The sequence below is a fragment of the Benincasa hispida genome, chromosome 12, assembly GCF_009727055.1.
Source record: "Benincasa hispida cultivar B227 chromosome 12, ASM972705v1, whole genome shotgun sequence".
NCBI classification, from domain to species: Eukaryota; Viridiplantae; Streptophyta; class Magnoliopsida; order Cucurbitales; family Cucurbitaceae; genus Benincasa; species Benincasa hispida.
In genome coordinates, this window is record NC_052360.1 from 28,917,633 (window position 1) to 28,934,043 (window position 16,411).

Consider the following 16,411-nt stretch of genomic DNA (forward strand, 5'->3'; position numbering starts at 1 on the left):
AAAAAAAAAAAAAAAAAAAAAAACACCTTTAAAAAGTTTGAAGATTCACTTAGGGGCTGCTTGAGGCGCTAAGAGGATATAAGATATGGAGAGTTCTTATATCTAAAGAATTCTAAAGAAAATAATTGTAAGATACAAAACATGTTACGAAAATGGGTCCATAAATAATTAAAATCTATGAGATAGGATAGTGGGTCTCCAAATACTGATGATATAGGATGTGGAGATATACATCCCTCAAGTTTTCTTCCCCTCTCTCTTTCTCTCTCTCCAAAAACGAGTTAAACTAAAATATTAAGGAACTATAGGAAACTTATGATTTAAAGCATAGTTTTAAAAGGGTTCATATATTAAGAAAGAACTCACCAAGATTGTTCTTGTTTCTTGAAGTTCATTGATCATCAGTAATAGTTTCTGAAACTACATGTAACAAACCGAACTTAACATGTAAACAAATCTTGCCTTTCTCCAAGTTCAGCCTAGCTCCGATGACCATCCAATGTCCCGGACTATCCTGCGGCCCTTTACGCATCTCCGACAACTCCACGAACTTCACTAGCTTCTGCGCCTGCACCGACATCGGAGGTCCACCGTGAAAAACCCCCGAATCCACTATCACGGCAGCATCAGGTGGCTTCTCTTTCAAGGCAGCCGCAACGCCAGTTAAGGAGGTGCTGATCGCTGAGAAGATACCGGACTTTGGGGAGATGTCAGAGGAGTGGCGGGCCCAGCTGGTTTGGACGACATAGGAGTTAGAGACCTTAGAGTAAAGGAGGCGAAGATGGAGGACGGTTTTGGAGTCGTGTTGTTTTACAACATGGAGTTGGGCACCGGTGACTATGAACGCTGTCGGGGATGGGAAGTCGTGGTTGCCGGAAGTGGTGGCCCAGGCGGGGTCGTACTTGATTGGAGCTGTACACACGTGTGAGAATTTGTTGCGATTTAGTGACTCGACGTAACGCTCGTCGGCGATGTGTTGTGAAGAATGCCAATAGGTTTGTTGAGTGATGTTGTTTTCAAGAAGAAGAGGAGTAGTTAGAAGGTGTTGTATGTGAATGGCCAACCTGCAAACCCCAAACTTCAACTTCAGCCCAGCAATAATTCATTAAAAGAAACTTGTCAGCGATATAATATCGAAGTATGAAAAAAACTAGCCATCTATCTTTGTGCCGCCTAGATAAATGTTCAATAAAACTTTACCACGTGATAATTCTTTTAAAAAAAAATAATGAAATTGTTTTTATTCATTGCCCTTAAAGTGTTTATTACATTTGTTACCTGTTTGATTTGATGCCTTCGAGATATAGTCTCATTCCTGTTACTGGTTTGTTCTCCACTATAACCTATAAATAGCTTTACATACTTCAAATTACAGGTTTGAAGAAGTCACCACTAACTAGAGTCAAAAGTTTAAGTAGATGAGTTGTTACGTTTTACCTGAGTTGTATTTACATATAGTTTTGGACCCATCAAGTTGAGTTGAAGGGAAGGAAAAGTAGTAATGTTGGGAGTTGGTCCTAAAGGAAGGTCATTATGGATGGGTGCCCAAATCTTGTGCACTTGAAAATCCAAAAAGTATTGCAAGTCTGCTATAGGAGGCTTGTCTACAAGAGAAAAGCACATACATACATATGATGATCTATAAAAAAAACAACAAAAGATCAAGAGAAGCAACACGAGATGACAACGATGAAGAAGAAGAAATTGCATAACCGTACATCGGAGGTAAAGGTTAATGGCATGGGAAAGGAATCCTTTGCCCGGCATGCCTTCGAGAAGAGAGATGATTGGAATGAACTGAAAATGAATCGCGTCGGGCGATTCGTGCACCGTCGGGAGCCACTCGCAATGGCTACTTGCTGTTGGACTTCCTCCTCTCTTTGAAGTTATCACTATGATTCCCTAACAGAAAACAACCAAAAGACTAATCTCAAAAATCACAAAAAAGTTAAATAGAAGATTTTGTTGTTATAGACTTTGGTTCTCCTGAACTTACGTCTTTAGCACTGACAGAAGAGAAGTTGCCAAAAGCCACAAGTTGGGGATCAAACAAGTTGAAGGCTTGTGGTGTCTGCATGAAGTGAACCAAATGTTTAGTTTACAGGTATAGATTTGTATTATAATTCTACTAACTAACATCTTGTCTGGAATGACACTCTAAAGATTTAAAAACGCTTTTTTTATAAGAAAATATACTTTTTACAGTATTTAGAAAGTCATTCCAAATAAACTCTGCATATAATTTATCGCTTTGTCCTAGTTTTTAAAAATAATGAAAGATGACCCTTTACCATTGTTAGAGTGCACTAGGAGCGTGTTAATTATTCTCACTACTCCTCATAATTTTAGTGAGTGTGATATTTACTTCATTGGTACAACAGTGTTCTCACATGCTAGAGCTTTTCCTCCCTTTTCCTCGAGCTCATGTTCAACTAAATCAATACAAGAGTGCTTTCACATGCTAAGTCTATTACACTTAGTTAAATCTGTTAAGCTGTTGAGTTTGTTAGGTCGATTTAATCTTTGTTAATTAGATAGTTTGTTATATCCATCTCCTATTTATACAAAGGAGAGTCTTTGTAATTGTTAAGCTTTTGATGAATAATACTCAAAGCGTTCTTCAGACTTATTGTCCGTGTACACGTAATAAGGGCTCTTCCTCCCTCCCTCGCACTTGCACACATATCCCACGTCCTTCCCTTGAACTCACGTTTAGTTAGTCAAATACAATAGTATTCCCACAGGCTCGAATTCACCGCTCTGAACCCTCATTAATGGTGAACTAGGAACAGTATGGATAATCTATAACAGGTTGTTGGTGCACTCCAACAAAGAAAGAAGCCATTCTTCATTTATTTTAAAAAACTTTGACAAACGACATTAATCATCCAAAATTTATGTCATCCATCCATACTTAAGCTTGATAAGAGAAATGTGAAGGAAGAAAGGTATACCTTGGGTTTGTGATGGTCTTTGGGTTTAGAAAGTGGTGGAGGAAAAGTACAGGCGCCATTGAAAAGCTGATCTCCAAGCTCTTCCAAGTGGTTCTTGAGCTCTGATGGTTCCAAATTTGATGACTTGTCTTGCCTTACAAGAACCACGTCATGTCCTCCAACGCTTAGCCCAACTATTATATGAGTCCCATACTTCTCTACGAACCTGTCCATAATTAGCCCATTTCAATTTCAAGGCTATTTCTGTTTAAAATTCATTGATTCTCGAGTTCAAATTTGATTTGGATAATGGTACCTCCAAATTAAAAAAGTTACATCTCGTGGGATAATTATTTCATTTTTCATTTTTTATTTTTTAAGAAATTATACATAAAACATTTCTTAAACCTTTGAATTAAATTTGATATTTGTTATCTACTTTTTATCAATATTTTAAAAACAAAATCAAATCATTGAATGAAATTGAGATGAGGCTTAATTTTAAAAAATGAAATATTTAGGTGTGGCTTGAGTTGTAGCTATCTTTGTGCAATCTAGATACCTGTCTAATAAAAAATTGTTATGTTAATTTTTTTTCTTAAAGAAAAGGGAAACATGAGATTTGGTTGCACCTAATCATTACTCTTTTCAAAAACGGAAACAAGATATGTAAGAGGATATTTTCATATATACTAAAAACATAAAGATAAAAGATACTCAAACACAAATATCATAAAATAAGTATTTACAAAAGATTCTAAAAATATAGTTGTATTTCAATTCAAATTTCAAACCATTATTAGAAATGTGTTTTATAATATATTTACACTACATAAAACTAGTTGTCCACTAAATATCAAATTGAATATAAACATTTTTAATTATATGAATATGTTTTATTTTATTACTATTTTATAATGTCATATAATTTACATTACAATATATAATACATATTTTAATTTCTACATTTATTAACCTTTTTTAAAAATATAATTATACATTTTGGAAACACTAAAATCATAAAATTTGTGTTCTCACAATTTACATTATTTCAATTGCAAAATTCAAAAAAAAAAAATCTAATTTATCAGTCAAAATACAACAACGGTGTAATATTTTCAACATTAACGATTCACATATCCAGTTTTATTAAACAATTTAATACCAAACCACCATGTTTTAACAATTTAGGATGAATAAGAATATTTTATTTTTATACGATTAAATTTCAATAGTCCAACCACATAAAGATCAGTACTTTGTCAACGATTCAAAATGTGAAACTTTAGACAAATTACATGTTTTTCACTTTTCTTTTGTGCAGATTTGAAAGAAAACAAGGCCCAAACCATTTTTTTCCTTCCCTAATTTCTTGGAGGCCATAAAAAGTGACAGAATATAAGTCTTTGTTTTTGTCTTTCTTTCTTGAGTTTGACAAAATACAAGATTCTAGTAAAGTATATTAAGACAATATAGAGTGTTCATATTATTTCATGATCATATAGGTTTTGTTTGAAACTCCTGTAGTTTTTAAAATAAAGGTTTACAGTTATGCTTTTAGAATATTTAAATGTGAAATGCAGTAAAATAGTGATTAGTAGATTTTAAATTGATATTAAATTTGTGTGATTTAGTTTTATAGACTAGACTCATTATTTCAATTGTTCTTATATTGATAGTTAATTTATAATTTATTATAATACAATTTTTTAAAAATTTATATGATTTAAATTGCAACTAATTTTGTTTCATCTCGAGAATGAACTGTCATTCAAAATTAAATCAACCAAATCTTCATAAGTAAATAGATGTGAAAAAGTATATTTCATAAGTTTGAGATTTGCACTATTAGAGAAGATAGCAGATTTAGGTAAACTAAATCTAAAAATTGGTTATATGTCAATTTTGAATGTTATAATAAATTATAGAAGGGGAATTCCTTATACAAATAGTAAATTTTAATTATAATTATGATAGACATTATTATCGATATCTATCATAGATAGATATTGATAGACTTCTTTCAACGTTCATCAGTGGTAAAAACTTATATAAGACTATTACTGATAGAAGTCTATCAGAATCTATCAATGATAGAAACTAGTAGAAGTCTATCATTGATACTATCAATAATAGAAACTGATATAAATCTATCATTGATAGAGGTTAATAGAAGTCTATTAGTGTCTATGAGTGTTTTTTTATTATTATTATTTCTGTAAATAATTTGGCATTTTTTGTACCAGAAAATTTTTCATTAAAAAATGATTCGTGATGAAATAATAAATAGTTTGGTTTTACCTAACATCCTAGGTTAAGATTCTTCCATAATTAATTTTTAGGCTTGTGCAATCGCAAATGAAACCTTAGAGAGGAAAGGGAGAATTGGAAATTTCATGAATAGCCTGATTTTCTATAAAAAAAAATATTTAAGTTCTAGCTAAATTATACCTATATTTGTGCAAATCACCCAATTATTAAATAAAAAACTTTACTACATAACAAAAAGGATTTCACGGATATAGATTGCACCTATTCATTACTCAACTTTCTATCTTTTCCAACAACTTTCACAATGGTGTACTAATATGGAGGTAGAAAAAATGAATTAGAACACTAGGAATTAAAGTCAATTGAGACCTGAAATGATCTACAAAAGAGGCTGCCAATAAATCTCGATGTTTGAAATTTATGGAGAATTTAATAACAATTACTGGAATTGATTTCAAAATGATTCAAATCGTTTATTTGATTCAAATCGTTTATTTATACGAAACATGCTTTTAAATGGATTAAAATCAATTTAATATAACAAAATTCATATTTAGAAATAAGATGTCTATCGAATTAAATTGAGCATAGCTCAATTGACATACGAGTATGCTAGAAATCACAAAATCTATAATTCAAATCTCCGTACTCCTAATTGCTCAAAAAGGAAAGTGATGTCTGTCGATCAAAATAATTTTAACCATTTCAAGATAGAGTATGGGACCGTTTCTGTTTTTTTTTTTTCTTTTTTGAATCAAGGATCTCTTAAGCTTTGGTATATATAAATGTCAATTCAGCTAAGCTCTTGTTGACGATGGTATCTATTTTTAACTCATAATCTTTAATTCATTTAAAATACACCATATTTTGAAGGCTCTGCCAATACTCTCACTTACGTCTTTGTCAATAAATAAATAAAGCCAGCCATTAGATCAGTTGACTATCTCTTAGAATCAAGGTTTGAGATTTATTTATACAGCTTGACGAAATTCTAGGCAATTCATAAGTTATAGTTGTTGTAAATAAAATAAAGCTGATTTTTTTGACTTCTTTAGTTTTTTTTTTTTTTTTTTTTTTTAATTCAAATTATCAATTTGTGGGTTAATATATATTTTAGTCAATATATTAATAAAATTATAATTTTATGCTAAAAAAAGAGAACAAAGTTATCTGAAATTTAACTATTATTTTATTTTCTTTCTACCATGGTTGCTATATATTTCATAAAAACTATTAAACCTCGTGCTAAATACCAGAAAAAATTGTATAAATATCATACTTTCTTGGTTTACACTAAAAATTTGTCTTTATAAATATTACACTATCGTGGATTTCGTATTCATATTGAAACACATTTTTTTTTTATAGATGCAATTATTTAGAGTGGACTCCATGAATAACCAATAGGGGACCACTAGTTTATACTATAAAAATAATTGAGGGCAAAAATGGAAAAGTATTTTGAGACTCTAATGTAATGAATTGGTAGGAGGATGGAAAAGTATTTTGAGACTCTAATGTAATGAATTGGTCAGATTCCTCCTAATAAGAATATCTTTTAAAACTAGAAAAATAAGATAAACTATTTGATATTATTCATAGATGCTAATAGAAGTATGGTTTGACATTTTTTTTTTTTATTTATGAAAATTTTCCTTTTTAAAATTTTAGAAACAATTTTAAAAGCTGATTGGAAATTAAAATAAAGGGAAACAAATCAATACATTTCACGAACTTTCATTTTCTCTCGGTAGCTGTCTTGTCGTTGATAGGTAAAGATTTGTTAAGCTAATAATTTCCCACTTGCCCAAGTCAAGAATCTTAGAGCATATTTCCAACATCATACTTCAAAGATTTCACACCATAAATTTATTATTATTATTATTATTATTATTATTATTATTATTTTAAAAAATAAGTTCAATAATTATATGTGAGTGGGGAGATTTACACATTTAACCTTTGGATCTAAAATATATCTTAATCATTTTGGCATGCAACTAAAAGAAAAAGATGTATATCCAGTGGTTTAAATTTTACTATGTATATTTTTCAGCACTGTTTATATTATATTTGCCTATTATGTGTTCATTTTAATAAGGTACCATGAATCTATTTTTTTTACTAAAATTAAAATATTTATTGTGCTCCAAATTCTTAATGTATATTTAAAACTTTAGAGCTACTAATGATGCCTATACTCTGTGAATCTGTTTTTGGGTTAGCTTTTTCTAGAAAAGATAATTAAGTGCTTGTACTTGAGGAATTTAAAATTTTAGTCTCCTTGGATAATCATTTTATTATTATTTTTATAAAATAAAGTCATTTTAATAATTATTGTTCTTTGTCTTTCATACAAAGTAAATTGAATCTCATCAAAATTTTCAATTTCAACTAGCTTAGTTGATTGTGACATTAAATCTTTTAAAAGTTTGAAAATCTCCAAATAAATGCTTTATTTTTATTTTTAAAATGGATTAATATTACATTCCGAAAAAGGATTAGAGTCCGTATTACAAAAAATAAATAAATAATTTGGCTCAATATTATTATTTTATTATTATTTATAAGAGAAGTTTAATTCATTTCACTTTTTTAAAAATGTTCTTTTGTATTATTATTTGGCTTCTTTTTAACACCCCCAAGAAAAACTCTGATTATATCAATTTAAAATAAAAAAACTGAATTATTTTTATTTTTAAAATATTTTTTAACGTTTATTTATAAAATAACAACACAAGAAACTCCACAAGTAGCATATTCTATTAGGTCTTTTTTAAGCAAAATAAGTTAGGAGTGGAAGATTCATTTGAATCCAGAACTTATGCATGTAATTAGTTATGTTCATATTCGTTATTTTGTTGGCACTTATTTTCTTATTCAAAAGTTTTAAAACAAAGTCATATCTATCTGCTTAAAATGTTTCATCTTTTGATTATTCAATTTCTGAAATTTATATATAAAAAGTCACTTTCAACTATTAAATTGTAGTCCTTTAACCATCATTCAAACCACGAATTAAAGGAAATAAAAACCATCATTGAAGTTCAACTTTAGTCACCACTATCACATAAAATCTAATGGTTTAAGAAAAAATTTCAATATCAAACTACTCGGACTTCTATCAATCTCTATAATGATAAACTTATATCAATTTTTATCAAATGATAAACTTATAAAGGGATAGACGTTGACTTATATCATGGTCTATCTATGACAAACAATGTCTATCATCATTATAATTAATTAAATTTTATTATCTATGTAAATATATTTTTTAACTTTTTTATTTTTGAAAATCTCCCCAAAATTACTCAACATACCCAAAGTTCAAAAATTAAAATTTAAGAGAACAAATAAAAAAACAAAAACAATATTTTTATTAAAAAAATAATTCGAGATTTGAAAACTTCAACCGTTTACGATACTAATTACCGTTAATTTAGAAATTAATTTGAATATAGAAACAAAACTTAAATCTAAATTTATTCAAAGAGTCGAGATAAAAAATAAATAAAAAAAGGAATAAGCAGTACCTGGCGATGGCAAGGGGATCCCAAGAGGACGGCACGGCGGAGCGGACCTCATCGGAGAGACGGAGCGGATAACGATCAATGTGAGCGTTGAAGAGGCTAATGAAGTAACCGTCAAGCCCTAAGCATTTAGTGTTCATAGCATCCATCGCCCAACACCCGCTCTGAAATCCGAACATCGAATTGAACGATCCAGACGGAATTTTGCCTGGAATCGAACATTTCCGATTGAAAAGCTCCGACATCTGAAAATCGCAATCAAAATTTCAGAAACAGAGAAGAGAAGAAGAAATTTCAATTTCGATTGCGATTGCGATTGAGCGATTAGGTTTTCACCTGATTGAAATTGAGAATATCGGACTGATAACGAGTCCGATCGCCGCGATCGCATTTGATATCGATAGAGACGTCATTAACGGCGCCGAAACCAGGTACGATTAAATCTCGTCTCTGCGACTGATTGAGAAGAACGAGGCTGTGTTCGCCTTTACAGTACTTAAGTCTGAAATCAGAGGTGAGATCAAATCCTTTTCCTAAGCTGTTCAGAGCTATTTTCACTATTTCGTCTCCCATTCTTTCTGTTTCTTAGTTGCAGAAATTAATGGAGGAAGGAGTTGAGTGGTGGATTTTTGTAACTGTTTGGTTGAAAGAATGATGAAGTTTTGAAGAAACAATGAGGAAAATTTTGGGATTGGGATTTGGAAAGTTTCTTACAATATTCTTTTTGTTTGATTTTTTTTTAATTTGAACTCTTAAATTTGGATACTCTTTCTATCCCTATCTCTGTTATGGAAATTTGGAAAGTTTGACAAGGTCATGTCTAAAATTTTTGCCAAGTCAATCAACCCACTTTAAATTTTATTACTATTTTGACAACATTATAGAGTAATGTACACTCTCATCAATTATTTACTCCTAATTAAATGATTTATTAATTTATTATTTATTTATTTGATAAATTTTACATAATTTTTTATATTGTTTTTTGATAAATTTAATATAGAAAATTTTCTATATTATTATGATACAATAAATTTTCTTACATTAAAGAGAATGATTGGAAGTTCTTAACATTTTTTTTAATTCAATTAGGAATAAGAAGATTTAAAGGACATATTTCATGATTATCGACACATTGGAATGTCAATTGAACTATGTTCGATTCGACAATTTTTTAATGTTAGAAAACTGTGCTAATTTTGATACTATTTCATATTTTATTGGCACTGATATTAGAAAGAACCAATTCTTATTACAATTAAAATAAGGTTGTTTCGTTCGCTTACCAATTGTTTTTTAATAGAAAAATGGTTACTATCATTTAAGTTGGTTGATCCCATTTAAAAAAACAAACAAAAACGAAAACAAACGGGTGGAGGAATTTAGATTGCATAAGTTATTACATATTCCATTTTTCAAATATAGTAACAAGTTTCAAAGTTTACAGGGATATACCATCATTGAAACATATTGTAAATTCAAATATGATATAAAATATATTTTAAAAAAACATTAAGTCAAATTTAAGTCCATAATTCGAGGGAAAGTACCTACTCTTTTCTCAGATTCATCTCCAACAACCATTTTATTGTGGGCAAAGAAAAAAGGTATATATTTTTCTCCCGATTTTAAAATGTTACAATTTTATCTTAGGAACGTTTTGACCGCAAAATAGGTTATCATAATCTCTAGGTTATAATAAACTGTGTGTCATTATAGTTTATGTTTGGGATGCAGACTATTATAATCCAATTTATAATAGTCTATGTTTGGAATGCAGAGTATTATAGTTTGTATTATAATAGTTTATGTTTGATGTGTAGAGTATTGTAGTCTGTGTTTGAAATGTAGGTTATTATAGTCTGAATTATAATAGTACGTAATTTGAATGTAGATTATTTTAGATCATGTATAACTTTTTCTACTACCATCTTTTATAATACTAATAATTATGCATATGAAATATTATATTTTGAAATTAAAACTACATGTCCCCCAATTTATACAAAACTAATTTGATTTTAATTTATGTTAAAAGCTAACCACCATTTTTTTTTTGTCATTTTGGGAGGTACCTTGGTTAACACGGCCAGAACAAAAGTACATTGTTTTCGGTTGCAATTCATGCGTTTCACATATAAAGCTCTCTTTTTTGGAGGTACAAAAAAATGTAAGATAAAATAACTAACTCATGATTGCATGATTAAAATATGACCAGGAAGATTTCATACCAAATCTATACAAACTTAAATGCATAATTAAAATAAAGTAAAAATGGTTTATTATCGAAAAGCGGTCCAAAATACAAGTTGATCAAACATTCTCTTGAAGGAGGAGGTTGCAATAGTCCAACTTCAAGGTTGTGGGAACAAATAAGAATCTCTATGTATCTTGCGCACTATGGAATATGATTTGCATAAGCTTCACCCTCTGTCAGTTATGCAATTCAAGAATATCTTGGAGTTGGTTTGCGACTTTTGCACGTAGTTCGACCTCGATTGCATGCTTCTCTTTTGGCCATTCTGCAATCGCCTTCAATTGATCATTTGCGAGCTCCATCACATTCCTAACAATCTCTGTCGTTTCAGATTGATTCTCACTTCACTTCTTCTTACTTCCTTTCGAAGCATTTCCTCTTTCAATGCTTCAATCAGTACGTGTTCCATGCATATCATTTTATGACTTGTCCATTCCTTGTCTAGACATCGTGGGATATTCGGATCCTATGATTCATGAATAGGAATACCATCATTTATATGGTTTAGCACGTTAGACTCGACATCTGCAAAGGTCTCTAACCGTCCTCCCGTAGCTCGATCCTTGCCGAAGACCTAGGCCAAATCATCATAGTATGGGAACGACTTCCGTAGAAGCCCCTTTGCTGTAGGATGAATCTGCATGAAGGGTAAAGTGGATGTTATGATTAGGTTATCAATATTCGTAAATAAATTTAGACAAAATTGCACCTTCACTCATCCATCGATTAACTCCCGCTTTGTAATGATGCATTGGAATTCCTCATTCCAGCCAAATCTACTACAAGTCAGTCCTTTCATTTCTGCGATCTCTTGATAAGTTTTTTTTCAGGGATTTGATTCGACAATCTATAGTTAGTGATCCTTGGATATTACAATCGGTCAACATCTCAGCCATCATACGTTGTACTTATGCCAGGTACCCAGGTCGAAACGTCCCATTTTCTGATCTCCATCCACTAGATACGACCAATGCCACCAAGTAGCCGACTAGTTTCGCTTCTTCCTTTTTAGTCCAAGTGTGCTTCAGGACTCTTGAGAAACTTGAAATTATAGTGTAATATGTACACATTTTAATACAATTAAATAATAAACAAAAAATATAGAACATAATTAATAGGTAAAGTGAAGTACAAAATATAATAAACATAATGATATTAAGAGAGTTCCAAATGAAGTCATTTCACAATACAGGACAAAGCAAATAAGTGTTCTAATTGATTAAAGAAGCACAAAGGCACTACATGTTACGCAACTCCCATTCAATAAACATCTGTTGCGCCAATTCATTCCTCTATTGGGTCCATTAATTTAAACTCTCAATATAATTGATCTCATCCCCCCAGTTGTAATAAATTTTGAGTCCACCTCATCCAAATCCTCGGTTGTTCATTGTTAGTCATCTCCCTATTGATAAGATTGTGCAGAAGATAATACGCCATGATGGTTCAACATTGGATTTGCACTGGGTAGTATGATATTTCTCACAAGATTGCCCATCTACCCTTCAACAATCCGAACGTTCTCTCGATGACATTTCATGCAGAAGAATGTTTCATGTTAAAGAATTCTCGTGGAGTTGTTGGTGCATTACCTCCCCCATGCCACCTTGAAAGATGATATCTTTCGCCTTTATATGAAGCCAAAAAAAGCGTCTGCATTTGGGTACCCAACATCACATAGATAATAATACATTATTGAACGTACAATTATTTCAAACCTTATATTAGAAATACAATGAGTAGGGAGAGATAGTATGTGTAACTAGTTACCCTTCGGAACTTTCAGTCCATTAGGTCGTGATATTGCATATCTGAGAACTTGAAAATCAGCTGCAGATCCTTCCTACCCTGATAAGACAAATACGAAGTCATCATTTGTTGCAATTTCATCCTTTCTCGTCCTATACCTTGGGCGATCAATTACATTGACATTTACCTTCATGTACGTGTCATCTAACGCACCCAGACAATTCTGTGGTGGAACAAAATAAGAAATATTCATGCGCATACGTTCACCTAACAAATAAATCACGTCAAACTAATGTTGGTGTAGTTGAGCTGTACCTCAAACCATTTCCATCTCTGATCTATACACAAGTTTGTGATCGACAAAGGGTTTTTTAACAACACGTAGTGTAATCGTAACACCGCTAATAAAATGGTGTTGAAATGCCTAGAAACAGTCTCACCAAATCGTACAATCTCTTTGAACTATCCGGTTGTTAACATCGTGAGCTAAGATATGTAAGAACATGACAACCATCTCCTCTACATCTATAACTTAGTTTCGACTAATCTGCTAGTTGTCTTAAGTAAATAACATAGAATGACAAAACATCTTCTATCCATTTTTGTACTTTGATGACAACATAAGTCGGACTCATGAATGAGTCAAAAGTATGCTAATTGACTAATACGATGTTTACTATCGTGTGATGTGTTTTCTATCCTCCTATGGTCATTCAGTAATAACTCTAGTATTAAAAGTAACTGACGTTGTGAAGTTGTGAATGATGTTAGTATCATAACTAGTTTTGTTGGATCCATTATGTACTAAAAAAATTGGAACTAGTCTTGAAACAAAAAATTTAGATTATACAATAATTACAATACCGATTTTTATGTTCTTTTTTTACGTTATTTTAAAAAATATATATATATTATCTATTGGCATTATATTTATAAAAAAAAATCCAATAAATTGACTTTTTGTGTTCTTTTTTAATGTCATATTAAACAACATTGTTTTTTAAGTCTCCGTTTTTCTGTTCTAATTTAAATCCATCAAATTGATTTTTTAATTATCTTTTTATTCCATAGTAAACAAATGATACTTACGAAATTGATTTTATAAGTTTTTTTTTTCGTATCAAACGGTTATTTTATTAAGCTATTGATTGAGACTATTTTCTTGAAAAAACTGATTTTTTATGTTCTTTTTTAATGCCATATGAAAGAAATTGTTTTCCAAGAGACTTAAAAAAACTGATTTTTATCCATAGCAAACTAATTTTTCTTTTTTTCATGTTAATTTTTTAATCTTCTTTTTTCATGTTATCCTTTTTTAGTAAATAATACAGCAATTTGATTTTTTTTATATTACTTTTTAAAATATATATTATTATTGTCAATCATCCAAACATAGCAACAAGTATAAATTAATGTTATTCATCCAAACATAAACAAGATTTATGAAATACACATCCAACTATAAATTCATCCAAACAGCTATAAATACGAAACAAACATATATTACTATTTTCATTAATTTTCATCATACAAACAACTATAATTAAAAATATATGAATATTCGTCCAAATTACTATAGATTCATGTTAAGGAACCTCACTCATTGCTCGATTATGCTAATAGTCAACCTTGACAAGAGCACACAAAAAGTAATTATTAGCAACAAATATAGGTAAGATAAAGAAAAATGTATAACCTAAACCACAAAAAGAATTACATAAACCATAATAATGACAGATAGTTATCACCTTATCAAGAGAAAGTTGGTAAAAAAGTGTTCAATGCGGTTGATTCGTAACAAGACCAACTCTTAAAACAAGTTACAGTAAAGAACATTAGTAGTATACGAAAGAAGTTATAACTGGAGGCAATAGTCAACGCCCGTGATAAAAAAAAAAAAATGTTGGATAAAGAGGGAGAAGACATACCCATTTGCATTTATGAAGTAGTTGGAATGTGTCTATCCTTATAGTTGAAGGCAAGTGAGACCATAATAATAAAGTACAAAAAAAAAAAAAAAAAGAGGGTCTAGCCTCGGAGGAATGAAACTCATTCATTGAAACTTGAATTTTAGATAATATCATGAATAATAGTACATGAGAAATCAATAATGTAGATAGAACGACCAAAAATTGATTTTAGATCAGAGATAAACAATGGTAACTTATTTCATTCAGGGAAGAAGAATTGAAAATTATAGACGAACAATAGAGACAATAGAAACCAAAAGATGCAAAGAAGTTCATGGTAATTTAAAATTAAGTACGGGATAAGAAAATATTGGAGACAAGAGAAATGATATACCAATTGCATTAAGCAAGTAGATGGAATAGGTTTGGCCTAAAGTTCAAGTGAAGTAAGACACATATATATAGTTGTGTGAACTATTGGCCCATGAAATTTTTTAAGTGAGATCAATATATAAATAAAAGTCAATGATTTTGACAAAAACCTGCCCAATAAACAGTAACTAACAACTACCATAAATAAATATACAATAAACCATCCTAAAAAAGGATATGACAATGATGAATACAATAAACAGTACCTAACAACAACTGTTAATCAATATACAACAAAACATCCTAAAAACAGGGGATATGCTAATAATGAGTACGGTAAACAGTACCTAACCACCACTGTCAATCAATATACAACAAACAATGGTCAAAAAGAGGTCAAAAGTTACAAAATAGACAAGCAATGGACAAATAGAGATTGAAATGAACAAACAATGGATAAACAGGTACCAAAATTTATGAAAATGGCCAACCAATGGACAAACAAAGGCCAAAAGTGACAAACAATTAACAGACTGACCAAAATGGACAAACAATGGACACTACACAACGAAAATCCATCCTTCTTCATCAGTATAATGAAAATAACCTAATCAAAATTACCAATATTCATCAAATTCATCAAATAACCTAATCAAAATTAACAAAATCCATCAAATACCCTATAGAATCAACCTAAGAATACCTAGCAGCCTAAAACACATGTTTTTTTCCATTTCTTTATAATTTAGAAAATGGACAAATGAAAAAACAGAGACTATAATAGCAAAACAATGAACATGAAATGAAATTCAGAGTATAGTTTCAAAGCAAAACAATAAACATGAAGCGAAATAATGGACAATAGCGGACAAACATAGAGCATAATTTACAAAATTTTGAGGAAAAAAGGGACCTCATCATCGGTTGAGAAAGGGAAAAAGAAGGTTCTTCAACCTCCCTCCTACCGCTCCAGGACTTGTCCTTTACACCCTACCACTCTCCAAATGACAACCTCCATCCCCACCAAGCACAACATCCCTCAAACAAACAAATTAGGACCTATTTCGACAGAGTGAGAAGATCGAATAAAGTAGAAAAGGGAATAAAAGGTTGGGAGCAATGAGAGAAAGATCGTTTGGAGCGACAAGGGGAAGAAACACGAATCTAGATTTATAGATCTATAGATCTGTGAAGGGTCTAGAGAAAAACATGCAAGAAGAATACCACCATAAATGTAGATCTATAGATCTGTGAAAGGCTGATCTATAGATCTAAGGATCCAAATTTGGTTTCGATCACGATGGAACTGACGGAAATGAGAAACATGAAACCAGATCTGAAGATGACACCGAAACCAGATATAGAGATGGAGAAGTAAAGAAAGAA

The 16,411-nt window shown here is 30.7% G+C and overlaps 1 protein-coding gene and 1 long non-coding RNA gene across 3 annotated transcripts; both read right to left on the minus strand.

Annotated features, from left to right (window-relative positions):
* Positions 1-319: 319 nt before the first annotated feature.
* On the minus strand, positions 320-9,496 carry LOC120067289 (MACPF domain-containing protein At1g14780). The gene is made up of 8 exons (XM_039018830.1): positions 9,074-9,496; positions 8,741-8,982; positions 2,955-3,159; positions 1,997-2,071; positions 1,719-1,902; positions 1,438-1,604; positions 1,279-1,343; positions 320-1,064 (listed from the first exon to the last, which is right to left on the minus strand). Exons 1-8 carry the CDS (start codon positions 9,308-9,310, stop codon positions 392-394), a joined length of 1,848 nt encoding a protein of 615 aa, XP_038874758.1. The 5' UTR covers positions 9,311-9,496; the 3' UTR covers positions 320-391.
* Positions 9,497-12,065: 2,569 nt separating this feature from the next.
* On the minus strand, positions 12,066-15,074 carry LOC120067986. 2 transcript variants are annotated; one of them, XR_005479063.1, is made up of 4 exons: positions 15,048-15,074; positions 12,931-13,010; positions 12,765-12,842; positions 12,066-12,647 (listed from the first exon to the last, which is right to left on the minus strand). It is a non-coding gene; the product is annotated as an uncharacterized LOC120067986 (long non-coding RNA). The 2 variants fall into 2 exon arrangements; XR_005479062.1 differs by lacking the exon at positions 15,048-15,074 and having other exon boundaries at positions 12,068-12,647; positions 12,931-13,960.
* Positions 15,075-16,411: the final 1,337 nt, after the last annotated feature.

Coding starts and splice junctions, on each gene's coding strand:
- LOC120067289 (XM_039018830.1), bottom strand. CDS start 9,310: ATGGGAGACGAAATAGTGAAAATAGCTCTGAACAGCTTAGGAAAAGGA. Junction 1,903..1,996: donor CTTCTGTCAGTGCTAAAGAC/GTAAGTTCAGGA, acceptor GTTTTCTGTTAG/GGAATCATAGTGATAACTTC. Junction 1,344..1,437: donor TATATGTAAATACAACTCAG/GTAAAACGTAAC, acceptor AGCTATTTATAG/GTTATAGTGGAGAACAAACC.